We start from the raw sequence: 19,447 nt of genomic DNA, 5'->3' as shown, positions 1-19,447 counted from the left end.
CAGTCCATGCTGTCTCCTCCTTCCTCCCCAAAAGTCTGCCTCAAGGGTTGCTGCATCTCACCTTGATGCCAGCAAGCCTACCCTTTATCAAAGTCCAGCATCTTTTAGATATTGCCTTGGAACCTCCATGCCTATGACAACTCAACAAACCTAAACACAATCTTCCACTGAGCACGTGCTCTCCAGGTACTATAGACTCCCAATAATGCAGCTGTAGCCCTCGGGGGACTGCTACCTCCTCTCTCCAGCCTTACTTCAAAGATCTCCTCCTTCCAAAATATATCTCAGACTCTTGTGAGGACAAATACTTGCTGCAGATCCTGAAGTTTGAGAGGTCACAAAAATCAATCTTGGAACCACACAACAGCACCCCACACCAAGTTTTTATATACAATTTCTTCCTTTCTGCCTACTCACAGGCATATTTTACTACCCATAGTATTAAGTGTTTTGCAGAACCTATCAATCACATGAAGGGTCTGCAGACAGGGTAAATGACTGAGTACGAGCAAATTTCTCTTGAAGCATCCTCCAATTTCTCTGCCTGAGAGTTTAATTAGCCTTAGAATCATCTTACTATCTCACTACTCCTTTTTAAATACAACGTTGCACCACCTCCTATAGTATCAAATACCTATTTTGAAACAAAGTGAAAAATCTACTGCCCATACACATTGCTGGATTTTATTCCAACATACTTCCATATGGTTTGCACCCCTCCTTAACCAACATATCAAGGCAAGTTATTTGGCTTTAAGTCACCTGCAAAAATCACCCTAGCTGATTAGCAGTGTTACCTCAGTTATGCTGCACTTGTGTTCCCTCTGGTCCTTAATTATTTATATGTATGGCTTTTCCTCCTGAGAGGTTCAGGTTCAGCTCTCTTGGAAACAGGAAACAAAAGCCAATCACCAGATGGTCTTCTGCTGGATCTAAAAGGGTGCAACCACAGCAGCTGTCTCTCTAAGTACTTAATAATGGGGGCAAGGCGTGATTAAAAATATAGATCTTGCTTTAAGCAATTCCTTCAAGTTTCATGAACTATGAATATTTTTTACGTAAAAGAGAAGTTCCCAGAACTCAGAGCTCCACTGCCTCTGGGGGAGAACAGCACACATGACCTTTAATGTTTACAAGGGGAGTAGTACAACTGAAAGGAGACATTCAGGCCACCTGCAGAAGCTCAGTTTTAAGGAGATGTCACTGAGGTTTTAAGTATAGTCATTAAGACTGCTAATTAATTAGCGATTAATATATTTTATGAATAAAGTCTGAGACCTTGCTGACACCCATGACCCAACCAGTCAGAAGAATAGAAGTTTCATTTTTACTCAGGAATTACATATCTGGAGTAACAGCAGATAGGCTACACAAACTTTCTACTATAAACATGCTATGGAAAGCACCTTTTTAACCTCACACATATGAAGCCAGAACACTAAACAAAGGGGAAGAAGCCCCATGGTCCAAGAATTCTGCCTGCTTTCTTCCCAACTACAGCTATCACAGCTTTTTTAAGCATCATCACTGTAGGAAAAGTATTAGCTATTAAGCATGGAAACTTTTCCCTGTCCAAAGTCATAAGAAGCTCAATCTTGAACCTCGTTTGTACAGAATTCACTCACTTTGAATACCAAAGAATCTGTCTCAGGCAAAAATACAAGTTCAGCAAAGTGGAGGAAAGATGAGAAATCACAGCTTTAATGATCTTTTCCTCTAACCCACAGAACCCACTTCCAATCCTCCTTCCATACAAATCCTGCTCCACAAGTAGCTCAACAGAAACATGCATTTTTCTGCTCAAATACAAGAATTAAGCATTTCTGCTTAAGTTGATATGAAACACCAAGTAATTCTGGAGCTAAATGTGCCACTTCTCTATTTTATTGATTTACTGGAAGTAAGAGCTGAGCCACAAATCATCGTTGCACTACCTTTTTTGTATAGCCCTTAATAATTTAGGATATGCAAAATTCCATTTGGTGGACACCAACCAAAGGTTATAAAGTTAAAATACAATAGCAATTGTCTTGGAGAAATGCTACTTCCCATCCTATTGTAATATGGCATCTTAGATGCCAAACTCTAGGGGGAGAAGAGACATGGAAAAACCGTGCTAACATTACAAATAGCTTTTGACCAATAACTTTGCATGAAAAGGAACATTCATCCTGCATGGCAAATCTCAGACCGCATTCTACAAGACATTTCCTTCAACACTTCAAACCTGGAAGCCTTAACCAAATACACATTAATTTAGAGACGAAACTGCAACCACCAGCCAATCTTCTGCCAAGCCTTCAAATCATTTATTCAATTTCCTCTAAGGGAATTGTTCTCTCCCTCCATGCAAGCATTAAAGTGACAGTTCTCTTGCATCCTAGCTCTTGCTGCAAACAACAAAGCAATTTTAAAGGCATTGTAGAGTCACAAGATTATTGCTTAGAAGGATAACAGTCAATAAAATCTACTGAAACGACTACTGTCAATTGCCTACTGACATTAGGGACATCCACAACCTGATATCAGGATTCCAGCTGTGGCCTATGATTATCCTTCCATGAAAGTGACCAACCCCTAACATTACCTGTTGGTTGTATCAACTCATAACTCTTGTCACTTGGGTGCTTGCTGGAATAGCAGTAACAGGATCAACTTCACCTTTTAGCGGAGAGTACAGCTACACTAGAAACACAAGGATTTCATGTTTGCCTCAGTTGCACTGGGCCATTTACTGTAATCTCTGCACTATGGCATTTTCTAATCAGCCTTTACATGCTGGGCTGATCTTACACTCCAAGCATATCTGTCAGAAAGTGGTAATCAGCTGAGGCATGGTAGCAGAGCTCTTTCAGTTGCCATGCTGGAATCTGAGAAGAATTCTACACCCAAATTATCTCCTTTCCTCAGAAGACCATTTGTTTTTAATAAACTTGTAGAAATGAAACTATCACTAGCCTATCAACTCTGCCCAGAACAGCAATTTGTAATCCCCTAAAAAGCTGAACAAGACTGAAAATATATTGCAAGAAGCCTGATGTTCCAGCTCCAGTACTTAGCTGTTACATGTTGGGAATACATTAACAAAACAAAAAAAATTGGGTGGGGATGAGAAAATGTGCAAGCAACTTCAGTGCCATGGTAATTAGCTACAGACTTTATGCTAGAAAGAGATCAGTTGGGTAGGCAGCCTCAGAAGATGACACATCTTACTCAATACCCAGACCATGGTCCATGCTTTTCCTACTCCCTCAGCAGGATTATTCTCAGAGTTGTCAGTTTGTTCATCAGTGGATGCCACAGAATGACACAACCTGAAATTCTTCACCAGGAATGAAATGCCCACAACCATGCAGGCAGCCCTGTTGAAAACATGAACATACATGTAGGAAAAAGAAACCAAGAGTCATGCAAACCTCTGCACAAGCCAGTGCAACAGTATGACCTCCTGGAAGCACACTGAAGCAGCTCCAACTAAGAAGCAAGTACTTTCTAACACGGTTGCTATCATTTCAATCCATTGTCTTGTATCCATGGTATCTACCATGAAGCAGAAGAGTTCCTAAAACCAGATGGCTGCCTCATATGTGAATGTTGTGCCTTAAAACAGTCTTTTTAACGAAATGACTGATCCTTCGTAGTTAAGAAAAAAAGGTAAAATATGAAACCGTGCAACTCCTTGATGTCCATTCCCTTGTACTACATCAGCTAAACAATAATCCTTTGCTTCTGCCACACAGGTGAGTTTAAGTCTCAAAAATTCTCAAAAAACTAAATTCTACTTCCAATAGACTTGACTCTTCAACATGAGCCAGCAGCCTTTCACATACTGCAGATTTCCTGATGTTGCAAAAAAACCCAAAATCTGCTAAATTCAATGGAACATCCACCTGAGAGGTAGAAGATACAGTGAGGACTACTAACATTTAAAAAAACCTGACAGTATTAAGTAGCTATCAACAGTTGGAAGTCACCAATGCCTCTGGATGATGCATTTGCCACTGGCAGTAGAAGTCTCCTATCAAGCTATTGATGAGTGAGGAAGTTGGAATCCATCACACAGGCTCACACCCAGGCAGTGAAGCTTTTTGCCGAGTCAGATCTCTGGATTGGAATACCCAGAAGTGCCAATTTAATTTCTAAGCATGATATAGAGCATGATATTTGAAAGGTAGTTTCTCATAATACTGTCTAAGCAATTTCCAGCTTTTGGATTAACAAGAAGCAGCTCTTTAAACTCACCTATTACAAACACAGCAAACCTTGCCTGTTAACACTCTTGCCATTCACAAACAAAAAAGCAATCTGAAATTTAAATCAACTTAGCAAAACCAGAAAAACTCTAATGTAGTCTTTCATAGTCATTTCATAGAATGAAAGATCAGATCAGAAAGCCACAGGCAAGGCTCACACATGAAAATACCATTGTTTCACTTGCTCACAACAAAACACAACTCATGATAAAATGTAAATGTTTTCTAAACACTGGCACACTAAATATGCTGAGTTCCTTCTGGCTTGCTGTCTCTTAACAGAATGTACATTTTCCTATAAATGCATTTAGATGAAACTGTAAAATTTAAATTAAGAGCTACAGGCACAATAAACATACTTTGGATTCCAGAGTCATACAACAGGATCCAAACCCAAGTCTCCATTTGAAAAGGTTGGATTTGAAAACTTCAGGGTTGCTAAAGGACTGATGCAATGACAGGTTAACGTCTTCATCTATATTTGACCTATATGTAATGAGAAACAGCAGCCTTCAGAGGCAGGAAACAGACCAGCTGGCTTGTCCCTTTCACACAAGTCCTACACTTCCTGGAGGAAGAAGTGAAAGGAAGAGTCCCGTTAAAATCAGCTTGAACTCACACTGAAGTGCATCTACGTCGGCTCCTCAATAATGCTTAAGACGTGCACCCTCCTAGTGCTGTCCTGCACTGTGGCAGGATCCCCGATCACTGCCTTCTTCTGAGGACCTTCCTCTAAACTTGTCAACTTGCATACATTTAAACAAGGTGGGCGACAAGTCAGCATGTTTTATTCATGCTTTGAGCAGTCATGTCTTTCTCTCACTTCTGTGGACGACCATTTCAGAACATTCTGTAAACTATCAGAGTGATTTAAGATATATAACAAAACTATGCCAGAGGCACCAGGAGCCTGCCAGGCTCTGCAGGCTAACCCCTGACCATCTGCTAAGGAAGCACCTGCTGCCATCGTGTCATCAGCGCTCGTGGCAAGCCAAGAGTCAGTTTGAAGTGATGTACTGTACTGTCAGTAGTCAAGCCACAGCCTTGTATCACTTCTTAGGACAGAAAAGTTTAAGACACTTTCTTGAAAAGACATGTCCTTTGGTCCTTTATTTGTATGGTACAACAATCTTAGCTCAAGTAGACACCAAACTCTCCAATCTACCCTTATCAGTGTTTTGCATCTCAGCCATAACCTAGTCTCCTAAACACTTAGAAACAATGAGCAAAGAACATTGTTTTCTTTTTCAATTCCTTCTCTGAGTCAGTAGAGCAACCTTGTCAAAGCATATGGCTTAACTGTTTTGTTAGAGCTCTGTGGTCCAATTGCAACACAGGAGTTCCTGCCAATTTGCTTTTTACCTGTGGTAATTTTGCATATTGGCTTACGACCAAAAGGAGTTGATTGCCACAAGTCACACCCAAGCAGACATGTCCTGTCAGCAACCTGCAGTTCTCAGTACACATGGGTGGCAAGGTTTGGTGGTCTTCAAGCATGATCATGTCTATCTACTCACAAAATCCCCTCTACAAAAACCATCGTAACACATTTGAGTTTTATCAATAGCTAGAAAAAATAGACTCTAGGAAAGGCAACTGACTGACATGCTGCCTCAGCTCAGATGGCCAGAGTAAAAATTACATAAACACACAACATTAGCATAACATCAGGACCTTTTAGCATCCAATCCCTTTCATTAAACTAATTAAGATAGAGATATAACCTACAACAAAGCATGACATCACATTATCCTGGGCAGAAAAGAGAAACAGGAGGGCATTTAGACGTGGCTGGTCCAGAAGGAAGCGCAAATATTGTGCACTGTCATTTCCTGTGCCTACAACTAAACTGTGAGCCTCAGATGCCCAGTGAATGCCCCATTTGCCAGCAGCCTAGAAAATGCTGTTCTAGTATTCCACCTACATTCATTTCAAGGCTGATGTCCAATATCACTTGTGATGCTAGTGCAGATGGATAGTATAGTATATTCCCTCTCTTACTGAACTACAGCTCTCAACTGCTTCAGTAAATGTTTCACAATCTAAAGAGAAGACTTTATGAGCACAAGCAAAACATGTTTTGTATTGATTTTGAGTATTTTCAGCCAGCTCTGAAGTAAACAGGATCAAAATAGCAAAATTAAAAGCATTAAAAACTGTTTTAAGGGTCTAGCATATTATTTGCAAGATTCCAGAAAAAGCAGACCTTACCATACTCTGCAAAGTGACAAGCTAGCCTGTGCCAAGTATTCCAGTTGTCTTCCAGCAATTTCCAACATCTGGTTTATTCAGGTTAATTTAAGCCACCAGCTCTCATTCAAGCAAAATTTTGGACAGAAGGAAAACCAAGCATCCGTGCTGAATCTGATGGGGTGTGATACTCTAATATCAGCTTACCAGTGAGGCTTCACACTGCAATCTTGCTGGTACTGCTGACTCAGAGGAACAGAAGCACTGCTGCAAACCCTGCGCTACAGACCACTGTCCGCAAGGCTACCAAGAAGGCTTCTTCTATCATCTCATTTAGTCTGAGTTCAGGGTTCAGTCCTGTGCCAGGTGACCCATCCTTTCCTTTATATGTCCTGCCCTGAGATTCAGACCCTGATTTCCTGCCTTGCTTTACTCCTTGCTGTTTAGTTTTTAGGGTATTTGAAACCCCTCTCTCCAAACCAGGCAGGATACTATTCCTAATCTGCATGCCATGTGTTGAAGCGTGGAGATGCAAGGTTTATCACTCACTGGTGAGACCCCTGTACTTACGCTAGGCACACAATAGAAATTGTGCTTTTCCACCCTTACCAGCATCCTGATCTGTGCTCCAAAAAAGGAACAGGGCATGGTAACTTAAGGATACTGTTTGGTACTGTTTGGACTCACCTTTAGGCTACAGTAAGGCTGAGGGAAGGGATGTAATGTCATCACTCCAGCCCCAATTTTTCCCCATCCTCAGAAATACTGGAGCCAGCTCCTTCAGCAATACTGTATGTCCACAGCTGACTGAGGAAGGTCTATCCCTTTATTTTCTTCGGTGACAGGGAATGAACTCAATGTACAAGGCAAGGTTTTGGTAGCACTGGGAAATGCTGGAGCTGTGACTTCTGACAACAGGGGTCTCTTCCACAGGTCTCAGAGGATATCTGCTTCAGCACCATGGAGTGCATCCTGTACCTTCTGCTCTACCTCTAACCTTGGTGTACCCTTTGCCATTTCCTTTTCCCACTTCCTCTGTCTGTCAAGTATTTTCTGCTTTTTCGTGGGTTTGTTTTCCTCACGATGCCACAAACTTGGTGGATGGGCTTAGCTGGGTATTTCAGCAGATCCACCATGGAGCTGGCTGTGTCTGGCACAGAGCAGGTCCTGGTCTCTTCTCATAGAGGCCAGCCCTGCAGCCAACAATTTGTCACAGACACCCAGCACTGGGGAAGGTAAGCAGGGCAGGAAGAGCAAAGGAGTCACAAGAATCTTGAGCAGCAGTAGAAAAATACTAGAAGCAGTGTGCCTCTACTATACTACCATTTCTTCAAAAGTAGGAACTGTGATGCAGGAAATTCTCCTCTTTGGCTACCAATTTCTCAATCCAGCAAGAAGCAGAGAAAATGAGTAGCCTTCAAAATGCTTTATGCCCTTCAAAACTATGCTGTCATCTACTTTTAAGCGCTTCAGGGGATCCTTCACACGGCAGAGACACAGAAGCATGGGCTGACCACACTTACTGAGCATTTTCCTGGAGACTTCACAGAACTCCTCACTAGAGTGACAGGCCCATGTATGGCATGCACAGAAGATACAGGGTTTAAGAGTGAGGCTGGGAAATCAGAGACATAGATGAAATCAAAACACAGAAAATCAATCAAATCCGCATATTTTTGTTATTGTCATTTAGAAGATGTTCAACTGCTGCCACCTCAGATCTAAGAGAGCAACACTATGAGATTATTATGAAACACACTCAACTACTAAATAGAAGTCTCTGGTCACTGGGATCCTGACCATCTCATAAACAGCTACTCCATCAAGGTCTACAGTGGAAGTCAATACAATAGAAAGACCTGACTTGTCCCAGAATTTGTCATCCATGACCTTGACAAAGCATGTTTAACAGAAAGATCTTTCTTACTATTGAAAAAGACTAAGAATACATGCCCTCAGGACTAGTCAATCTTTATCAAGTTACACTGCTTAGATGAAAAAAGTTTAACATTACAGTGCCTACTCACTTTTCTGTTCCCTCATCTTCCCTCTTCCTTTTCTTAGGCATTGCACCATAAGGCAATTTGCACACAGAACAGTTGAGATCCACAGGATCAAGTGATCCTGCCCATATTTCAACATCTGGATCTTAACATGAATTCAAACTTCTACTCTGATTCAAGCATATTTTGAAAAATTAGCTAAGTCTTAGCTTGATTAAAAGGGCAGTCTTCTCTTGGAATTACACATGCCTTAAAAACAGTATGAGGCTGGGGGAGGAATTGAAAGTTAATGCCACTTAAATACTCAAGAACACCTAATCTAAAAAGCCTTCTTATTACCTCCCCTTACCCATGACAGACATTTCTACTCCTATTCAGAGATCTACATGCCTCCAAATGAAGTGTGTTTTCAATACCCTTTTGGGAAAGGACATGGTAGAAGCCCACAGAAACAGCCATTCAACACAAAAATTGATGATGACTCCTTACACACAATAAATGTGCTAATCCAACATCCAATAAAGAATTAAAGAAAAAAACTGCTTGCTTGGATTTTTTTCTTTTCAGGTGTGAGAGCAATTCATTGGGGTGACAGAGGAGCTCACACTATAACATCCACACCAGCTATGACAACAAAAGCCAAGACAGAGTATTCCAGCTGATCTTCAATGGTAACATTTAAACAAAGTCAGTTTTCTCACACACAGAAACTGTGACAAATTACTGCAGTACAAGATACAGTGAGACATAAAAGCAGTTGCATTAGTAAAGTGTGAAGGATTAAGCCCATTGTGTGCAGGGACTCCGTGCTTGGCAATTTTCTTGACGATTCTCCCACAGCCGTAAAGACCGAGTGTCACCTGGACTGCAGAGCAATGCAGTACATCTGCACTCCTCCCGCTAGGAAAGGGCCACAAGTGCCAACACACTTGGAACACTCCCCAAATCACTTCAACAGCAAACTACTTCTGAAATATACACACCCTGGTCAACCTTATCCTTTAACCCACCGAGTCAACAGACACTGAAGTCTAGGGACTCAAGGCAGTTCCAGTGACCCCCACCTTTCCCAAAAACAAAGACAGATATTCATCACGAATAAGACAGAGGTTTCTAAGGCTAACCTGTGGGACCTAGCAACTTCATCTTTACAAGCCTAGGCAAAAAAGTTTGATGCACTGCTTTTGGTCAACAGACACTTCTATTTCAACACTGAAGACCACAGTGACTCAAACTTGTTAGGTCAGCCGTAGAGATTGCAGAAGGTAGAACACTGCAGGAAAGAAGTGTCTGTATAAGCAAAATACAGACACCACCCTGCAAGTTCAGTTACCACCATGAATTAAACCATAAACTTCTTTTTAGAGCCTCTCCTTGCCAGGTACATGCAAATATGCAAAACTAAACTTGGGATGAAAATAAATTACAGCAGATACACAGGTCATCTCCACAGCCACAGAAAATCAAATCCTGATCTTCATCTGCTTTGCTTCCACTTTTCACAAACATCTCCCAGCTCTTGATCAGGCTTCTGGGAGGGTCTTCTACCTTATGAGAATTATTTTGAAGAAGTCAGGAGACACATGTGGTCTTCTCAGAATACACACTGCAGAACTTCCTCCTGCTGCAAAGCAATTCACTCAGCAAAATAAGTCAAGGAAAATCCCAGCCATTTTTATCATTTTCACAAACAGGAACTTGTTACAACCACCTGCAGATGCAACAGCCTCACTAGTTTTCAGTTCACTTCCCTAAATGAAAACTTGAAGGTCTGTTTCTGAGTGAGATTCTATAAAAAGAGCTGAGTTGAGATCAACTACTTTCCCCTCATCTATCATGTGTTTTCACATTTGGAAGTCATGTTATTTCCTTTCTCCAAAAGCATCTCCCTCTTGATACCATCAGAGTCATTCCCATTTGAGGCTGGAAGCAGTCTTGTCCCACACAATTAAACCCTTGGTGAAGCCTTAACACATCTTTCAGAACAATTCTAAGAATCAAACTCCTATGCTGTGCACAAGGATTGCCTTCCCACTTGAATTATAAGTTTATATATCCTTAATGTAGCCCATATGCCTCATTCACCCACTCTGCAATGGCCCTTCTCACTGCATCAAAATAAAGTTCTTAATTCCCCACTTCTTCACAGGAATAATAATTTAGCTAACAAACATTGGTTAGCTGAGGGATAGGAATCCATAGCATTGTGGTGATTTTAAGACAACTTTTGGATGCCAACAGTTTTATAAGTCCAAAATGGTCAGAGCTCAACTGTCCCAAACCATCAGAGCATCCTAGCTTTACATTCCTTTTCCCCCCACAGGGACTTGAGAAACTCATTTAATGCCATCTGGCACTACTTCCAGCAGTTGCTGCAAATTCACTAGTAGGAGATCTGGAGTTCAAGCAAAAGGTAAATCCTGTTAATAAGCATATGATAGCAACCAAATGATACTTTAGTACTTCTTTACAAGACAAGCCTGTCCAGCACCCAGAGCCCACACCAAAGGACAGCAGCATCTATATTACAGTCTGTATTTGAAATCTACAGCAAGTACAGAAAACCACACAAAAGTAAACACTTAGCAGCTCAGCTTTTCTACACTGAAGACATTAATTCTGTTCTTTTCTCCCTTCCTTACATACCACCTCTCACCTTGTCACCTATTATCTCCCTATAACCCTCTGGAATTAGTATCTTCTGCAGAAAACATATGAGGACAGGCATCATTGTGTCCTATCCTTACAGGACTACTTAACCCATGTGAAATAGTTGATCTCTCAATTTCATTTACAAAGCCCAGTTGTTAAGTAGGGCAGTGGAAGAGAGGTTGTGTGACTTGACACCTGGCCACTAAGACACTAAATAAAATTATGGAGTTCCCTAAGGACACAGAATCCCAACATTAATACCAGAATTAGAGCTCTTCATGAAGTACCACTCCAACCATCACTCTCTGTGATGAACCTGAATTTTTAATCATCTAAATCCTTCATACCTTGACATAAAACTTACTGTAAGGCACTGGGAAGTTTTTACCTTTCATCCTTCACATCTTCAAATGCTACTTATCCAACTTGAAATGCACCCAGCCAGTTAAACTCTGAACTGTTATTTACAGCTTGTAAAATAGAAAGAAAAATGAGCAGGCATATGTCTTCCCAAGAAATTATAACTTTTCTTCCTCTTGTATGTGTGACATGCGGGTAGGTATGAAATTGTGTGGAATTCTACTGGCTTCTGTCTCCACTACAACCACTTTCTTAAGTAGTAATATTAGCACCAATATCCAAACACAGACCCTTTACAGTCCTTAATATAACACCGGTAGATTATTTCTACCTCACTTTAATCCTGCCTATTCCAGATAGTACTTTTATTTATATATATGTACATACACACAGAAACACAGAGGCACAGCATGCTTTTAAATACATGAGCTATGCTTTTTTTAAGCTAAAGCTTCTAGTAACAGATACGGTCTGTATAGGACAGTCCAGACAGAGCCTACAGATTAAAGAGTGTTGACAGCTACCACACAACATAGGACAGACATCAATAACCAAGATGATTTTTTAAAATATACAAGAAAACATGACAGAATACATGATATCATGACCAATTATCTATTTAAACAACAGTTTAGACTCCAGTGAGTCTTCAGTCAACGCTGCTTACATCAGCATTTCTTGGACATATATGCAAGAGTATCTAGATATACTGAAAGACCAGCCCACCCTTTGGCCCTTGGAGGGTAAGCTACGAAGTCATTAAAAGTGAAATCTGGAATTATTTTCCAGAAGTAATGCTACCTCCTTTTAACAAACACTGCATCATCAGAACTGTACCCACAAACACCTGCACCAGCAATATTTAGTAATGGCCAGCAGCCAAGAGACTGCCTGGTGTAAAACCTGCTGATCTTCACTTGAAAGTACGTCTTACCATGTCCAAAAAAACCACGGGAAACCCACTTAGTTTTAGATATTAACACCTGCTGTTGATCTGCCAACTTCAATGCTGGACAGAGATAAGAGTGGTAAACAAGGCCAATTAATATCATATGACAAAATTCTTTCACCATTCTACTACTTGCTGTCTCCAAGCAGGGACTGACAGTTGAAACGAAATCGTCAGGACGAAACATGACTAGCTCATTGTTTTCCAATAAATGTTTTGCCTCAACCTTGTTTCATGCCTTAACTAGCTTATGTCACTCCAGAATACATCATAAATCTGAGATAAAGCCAACAGACATCTTTAATAAAACAGGATGCAAACTAGTGGATAGCTCACAAAGTTGCTGTCAGATATTTGGGACCTCAGCAACAGCCCTTAAACTCTCCAAAGGTTGTCCCAATCTACAGCACAGCGTTATCCCAGTGCCTTGCCATTTAAGCACACCATCATCCGAACCTCTTCAGAAGGTTGTGGAGATGGCCCCACTCAAGCCCCACTGGTGCTTGGCCAGCTCTGGGAATATCATTTATGTATGTCTCATCCTAGCTTAATCCTGACAGAAGTAGGCACTGACAAGTGTGCGTCCATTTTTCCCTGTGTCCAATTCCTTCCCCTCTTCCCAAGCCCCTGCTCCATAAGGTGCTCTTTCCACTTTCTTACTGGATAAAAGGCAAGAGGTCATGAGAAAAAAAAAATGGCCGAAAGAGCAGTATTATGCAATAAGAGAAGAAATGCAATAATAACTCATCCTCTCCTGGAGATTTCCCATCACCCTTACGCTCTGCAAGCTGGATTAGAGCAAGCGTGACAGCCAGCCGGCTCAAAGGCCCACTAGAGCGCCCTGCGGGCAGGCTCCTCAGCCCCGGGCCTTCACTGGGGAAACAAAAAGCGATGCTCACAGTCCAGGTGCTTTTTCTTGGGCCCCATCACTTCATGCGTGGTGGCTTTGCAGACGGCTCTGGCTACGGCCGATCCCGTAACGCTGTACTGAGCAGCTGCGATGCGATCTGTCAGCGTCTGACCCGACATCTTCGAACGGCGTGCTGGCTGCTGCCTGCTCTGCAGGGGCGAAAGACACGGGAGGGGAAGGGGAGATGCCGGGTTTGTGGCCGGGGGGAAGGCACGGCAGGGACGCGCACAGGCAGGGGCACACGCACACGGGCACTCACACAGCCCCGCCACACGCACAATGGTCCCTCGGGCAGCCCGGCCCCTCCCGAGGCGCAGCCCCCCCGCCCGTTGTGTAAGCCTCTGCCTCGCTAGAAGCCGCCTGGGGCAGAAAGAAGGGTATTTTAGGCGTTGCAAGGAACGCATGAAGGAGAAATAATGACAGCAGCTGAAGGAGGCTGCACACAAACACGGTGCGAGCCCCCGGGATGGGGGAAGGCAGCCCTCCCGCACCTGCCTCGGCAGCGCCCGCCCCACGAGCCGACCCGCGGAGGAGCCGCCGCCGCGCCCCGGCCCCGCTGCAGCGCCCGCGCCGCCGCCTCCCCGGTGGGAGATTATGGCACCGTTGCGCCATGTTCTGCCCTCCCGGTGCCTCCCCCACCGCCACCCCCGGCCCCGACAGAGACCCCCCCTGCGCCGGGAAGCGGGGCGCCGCTGGATGCGGCGGCGGCGGCGCCCAGCGCCATGCAGCATCTCGGCGCGGGGGGACACCAGGATGGACCGAGCGCCAGCGGCCGACCTGTCAGCGCGTCCTTCCCTCCCGTCCTCCTGCCGCCGCTCCGGGGAGGGCACTGCCGGCCCCCGCCGCGACCGCTGTCCGGCCCGGCCCGGCCCGCTGGCGAGGAGCCCCGCGGCGCAGCACCCCCCCCCGTCCCCCCGGCCCCGGTAGCCCCAGGTGCCGGGCGGGCTGTCCCCTCCCGCCGCCGCCGCCGGGGATGCGCTGGGCGTCCACGCCCGGGAGCCAACGCTGCTATTTCCAGCCGGCGGCTTAATCCTCCCGCAGCCTAATCCCCGCGCTACTGCCGCAGCAGCGCCGCCCCCTACCCCGGTGCAGAGGGCGGGACGGAGCGGAGCCGAGCGGCGCTGCCGCTGCCGCCGCAGATCGGTGGCCCGGCGCAGTCAGGTGACCCCGTTCCCCCACCCGCATCCCGCTTCCCGGAGGTGGCGGCGGGGACGGCCGGCGGGAGTTGCTCCCACGCGGGGGCTGTCCCGGTGTGGATCCGCGGCTGGGGGGAGCCGAAGCCTCTGATGCTTCCCCCGTCTGCATCATGGTCCTGTCGTGAACGCTTAAAATAGTGCCTTGAGGGATCCCAAAACTGCACATAGACGAGATTTCTCCAGAATATTGTTATGATGTTATTGCTATCAAAAACATCTGAAATATGTCACCAGAAGGGTTTTCTGTCTGTTATCTAAGATACCCTAAAGGTCTTGGTTACAACCCAGCTGCACTCGGGAGGATATATTGCTACAAATTTATTGTGTAATTGAAGCATACCAGAGTGATCCGTGGAGTATTGGGAAATGTGGCGTACATATATTACCATAAATTGGCTGAACTTAGTTTTGGAGTAAAGTGATTTAAGTGGGTGGGGTCTAAACGAAATGGCACTGGTAGCAATTACTTCGAGCTGCCGGAAGAACAAATTTCAGAAGACAATGTCAGTGCATGTTATTAATTAGCTGGAGAAAACATTATGTACAGTCAGTATTGAAGAGTTGTGCACACCAAGTGATAATTGGGTTGTGTTGCATACAAAGACATATGGCACCATTTTCATTTGTTACACTAGGAGCAGAACACTGACAAGGGATGGTCTGTGACAGTATGAAACAGCAGCTTTTTCACTACTTCATTCCTTTTTTTTTTTTTTTTCCCTAACAACACAGAGCTTTAAAAATCCTAGGTAGCCTGAAAGCTTGGGAATGCTGTTAAAATAATGTTCAAAAGTTCAAGTTATCTTTTCTGTGGGAAATCTCTTCCAAAATAGCTGTAAAATGGGGTGCCTTGGACCACTGAAGAAAGGTGTTAGGATTTTCACATTTTCGGTATTGGTTAAATCTCCTTCATTTTTGCAGAGCAGATAGAGATTTTTGGATTTCAAGATTCAAAATTTTTCTCAAAGGCAGTGCTTGAATATAGAGAGGGATTTAATTTAAAAAAAAAAGATGTTAAAGTGTATATTGCTGTTAGCAGTCAGCATTAGGAGTCTGCAAACTTTGAATGTTCCTGTAAGAGAGACTCTCATATTCCAATAGCAAGAATGTGTCCGTGATCCTCAGCTCTATTCAGTAATGAGTAGCAAATAAATAAACCCTGGAGCTGCACAGAAAGATAATACTCTATTCTTTAGCATTACTGTAGTACACGTTCAAGTACAGACAAATTTTAGTAATACTTGGAATTTGTTCCTGTTACCACAGAAATGTTAACTTCAGTGCCTAGGAATTTGTCATTAATGGAGTGATTTGTGGCAGCTAGAAGCATGTCTTAGCAGAGGTACACAAACAATTTTTCCTCTGTACTTCACAATCAGTTATTGGGGTCATACTCCCAATTGATTTCAGAGGAAAAAAACAGTTGGGATCTACTGATAATTTGTTGAATCTACACAGCAGAAATTTAGAATGGTTTTATTTCCTGCAAGCAAGATAGTTTTCAACTTTATGCTAGGCAAAGTATTTAATTAGTGATGCAACTTTTATTAATGTCTAGTGTACATCTTCAGTGTGAAGGTCTGGATACTTTCTGAACTAGTCCGTGTTGTTATCAACAGTTACTGTCACTGAGATTCTCATCTGTGTCACAAAAAAATGTGATTGTTAATACTCAGCTAATTTTATATCTTCACGTTGTCAAAATATTGAACCAAAATATAAGTCAGATAATCTGTACTATTGCCTTAAAATTTATGCAGCGCAAGCTGAATTTAAATGCAAGTAATAAAGAAGCCTTCCAGTATTTTGGTTATAAGGCAGCAAGTCACGGTCTCAAGCACCCAAAGGAACAAATCACCAGAGTGCAATTACAGAAGCCCTTTAAGATTTTAATTTATCTGCCACTACTTGCATATTCTTCAACAAGTAATGAAGGTAATGAATAAAAAACACTGTGAAAATTTGTCTTATTTACATCTGTGTTGCATTTGCTCAGTACTGCTCTACATAGGACTCCCCTATTTCTTCTTAAAGTCAATGGATGGACTTCCATTGACTGCATACAAAGATTTTGTTGAGCCAAACCAAGACCACTTGACCTGAAAGTTTCTTGAGGTATTTCAGGCAAATCTCATTCTTGACAAGCATGTTATCTGAACTTTTGGTGCATGATTATCTCAATGAAAACCTAAGGTGCTTTAAGAAGGTAAGACAAGACAACATTAGTACTCTTTAAATTCTGAGTGAGGGGATGTGATCTACTGAAGCTGTATTGCTCTTGGATTTAAAACCAACCACCATCTCCCCAACAATAACCCCACCCCACAAAACAGGAGTTCATGTTTGTAGTAAAAGCTGTGCAGGAAGTAGGAACCATCTTGAATAAGGATGCACCATGGAGGGAGCTGCCCGGGACTTAATAGATGCAGAGTTGGGGTTACCATTTCACAGGAGAGCTTTAGATGAAGTCCCAAGAAGTTGCCTGGTGTGCTGGCTCTGTGAAACCCAGGTTCACAGCTCGGCTGGTGGAATGCACTGGAGGTCTAGATGAGGGCCACATAAACAGCTGGAAAGGGTTCTTGCTGTTAAAAATAACACAGAATCAGTGATTTTTTTCTTTACTGTAACTGTGCTTTCAACTTCATAATGAAAACCTTAAAGAAGAGCAGATATATTAATGACAAACTGAACAGTCATTTTGAGACACAAAGATCATTCTTAATTGAATCTGAATTGAGAAAAATAGAATTGGCCTGTGTTAATCTCACATTCAAGGACACATATGGAGGGAAGGAGGCATGTCGAAGGGCTGATTCATCACACCTCACACCTGAATTCTGCACCAGATGTGCTCATGTCTTGGATGATGTAAAGCATGTAGACTATTTTCATGCACTAAGGTGCACTTGAAAGCTGGGGGTTTCTCACCACAATCCTCCTTTTTTTCCATTTGTTTCCTGGTTTCTCTTGTCAAGTCTTCCAGTTCTTCAGCCAGCTTTGATGCCCTTTCCTCCTGCCCAGAGGCCAGGCAGAAGTTTGGACCCCACCCTGCCTGTGCCTGAGCCTGCATTCAGGCCCAATGCTGTTGTTCTGCTTCTCCCTCTTACTCTTAGGGCCAGTGGTACAAACAGAGCTCCTGGAGAGGCTGGCTGTAACCATAGTGATACCAGCAGTCCTGAACAGATCTGTTTAGCTCTGGGGAGGGGAAAAAAAAGACCTTTTGAAGGAGAAGCATCCTCCTGACTTTGTATCAGGCTGATGGAGCCAGGTAGTTTGCATTATGCTCCCTCTACAGCACATGCAACAGAAGTTGCAAAACAACAGTTGGTACTCAAATCATGCAATACTCAGGAGTTCCTGTGCTTCTGCTGTTAAATATAACCTCTTTGCTTGGTCTTGTGTGGGTTCTGTCCACAACAGTTCATTCAGCCTCTGTACTCACCTTCCTTTAATGGCAATTGTTCCAGTAGTTCCTTCGGTTGCTGTGGTATAACGCAGCAATAAGAAATTCAAGCAGGTTGTCAATTTTCCAGTCAGAATGATGGTCTGAGAAGGATGTAGCCTCAATGTGTTTGTACATCCCAGGTAGAAGGTTCATTACTTAGTGGTGGAAAACCACTTGAGCTACTGAATCTAAGAGAATAGCAATACACAGTGGTAAGGGTACAGGCTTGGAGGTGTGAGTATATACTCTACACCCCATAGAAAATGCCTTTTTTGTGTCTTTGAAGGACTTTGAAAATTAAAAAGTTAATTTAGATAAGAGAGAGAATTAATAGAAGAGAAAAGTTACACAAAGAATAGCTAACGAGCTCTCTTACTGCTCGTTAAGCCATGTCAGAGTGAGGTCATGTTCTGCAGAATATGGAGTGACTGCATATTACAGAGTTGATGGTTATAGAAAGGTGGTAATTGGCATGTTCTGTACAGAGGAAAAAGGTGTGTTCCTTCCCCTTATCCTGCATGCTGGTTCCCGCAAGGACAATCTTAAAATCTGTATTATCTTAGAGACCTCTTTTGACTGATGTATTAATGGACCCCATCATCCACATCACAAGGATAGCTTTAGCTGCTGGAGTGGCTTTTGGCTTATGTCTGGCAATAACACTGAGGCTAACAGACCAGAAAGGGGACAGATGGACACATTTATCAGAAACGAAGCAAAAAGTCCTGTAATCATGAAAGTCAGTACCTGTGAAACTCCTCACTGTTTAGTATTGATTTTGGTCATTAATTTTGTAGTCCTGATAGAGCTTCCAATGCAAAAGTCTGGAGGTATGAAGTATATTGCACTTCCACACAACAGATTCTGGCGAGGCTTAAATTTGTCTTTTTGGTTTTTTTTAACCTTTTCTTTTACATTGAGCACTAATCTTTTACAGATTTATTTAAACAAGTCTGTGTACCAAAAGCTACCTAACTTACTGCTTCTATAGGTAATATGTATTCTAATAATGTGGAAATAGCAGCTTTCTATTGATATAAGACAGAGGGGAGAATTAATTTAAGAAAATTGCAAGTCAACTCAATACAAATATTTTGTATTCCATTGAAGCTGTTGATATTGGAAAGGGGAACGTTTATCAAAAAATTTAGGTGGAGTCATACTGAGCTTCACAGACATCATGAAACAGATTTGCAGGAGTATAAAGAAACAGATAATTTAGTACTAATTGACATTTTAAATGTATTACTCATTGACTAATTGACAGTCCTGTCTTTGAATACAAAGTAACTCTGAAGGCATTGATCCCAACTGTATCATTTCCTCAAAGACAGAAGGATGCGGCCTGAAATAAAATCTAAATTTCATCTACCATTGAAATTTTGATCCATGGAACAACAGACTTTTAAGCTACCTTGGACATTCAATTTTTCTTTTCAAGCAAAACCCCTTTTTTTTTGGTAAAGGTGTATTATTTTGTTATTCATAC

The 19,447-nt window shown here is 42.7% G+C and overlaps 1 protein-coding gene across 24 annotated transcripts in view; it reads right to left on the bottom strand.

Annotated features, from left to right (window-relative positions):
- SNAP91 (synaptosome associated protein 91) overlaps nt 1-14,497 on the bottom strand; it is a 64,388-nt gene extending 49,891 nt beyond the window's left edge. For 21 of the 24 annotated variants that reach the window (XM_019287453.2, XM_010404726.3, XM_019287461.2 and 18 more), the window contains exon 1: nt 13,307-13,466. In XM_019287453.2, the coding sequence (XP_019142998.1) occupies nt 13,307-13,436 (130 nt within the window). In that variant the 5' untranslated portion in view covers nt 13,437-13,466. Of the gene's footprint in view, nt 1-13,306; nt 13,467-14,094; nt 14,204-14,399 lie in introns of those variants that run through there. The other 3 variants (XM_039569067.1, XM_039569066.1, XM_039569068.1) reach the window with 3 other exon arrangements.
- Between the last annotated feature and the right edge of the window lie 4,950 nt (nt 14,498-19,447).

The sequence above is a fragment of the Corvus cornix genome, chromosome 3 (genome assembly GCF_000738735.6).
Source record: "Corvus cornix cornix isolate S_Up_H32 chromosome 3, ASM73873v5, whole genome shotgun sequence".
NCBI lineage: Eukaryota > Metazoa > Chordata > Aves > Passeriformes > Corvidae > Corvus > Corvus cornix.
The sequence above is the reverse complement of the archived record's forward strand: the minus strand, read 5'-3'. Positions and strand labels throughout refer to the sequence as shown.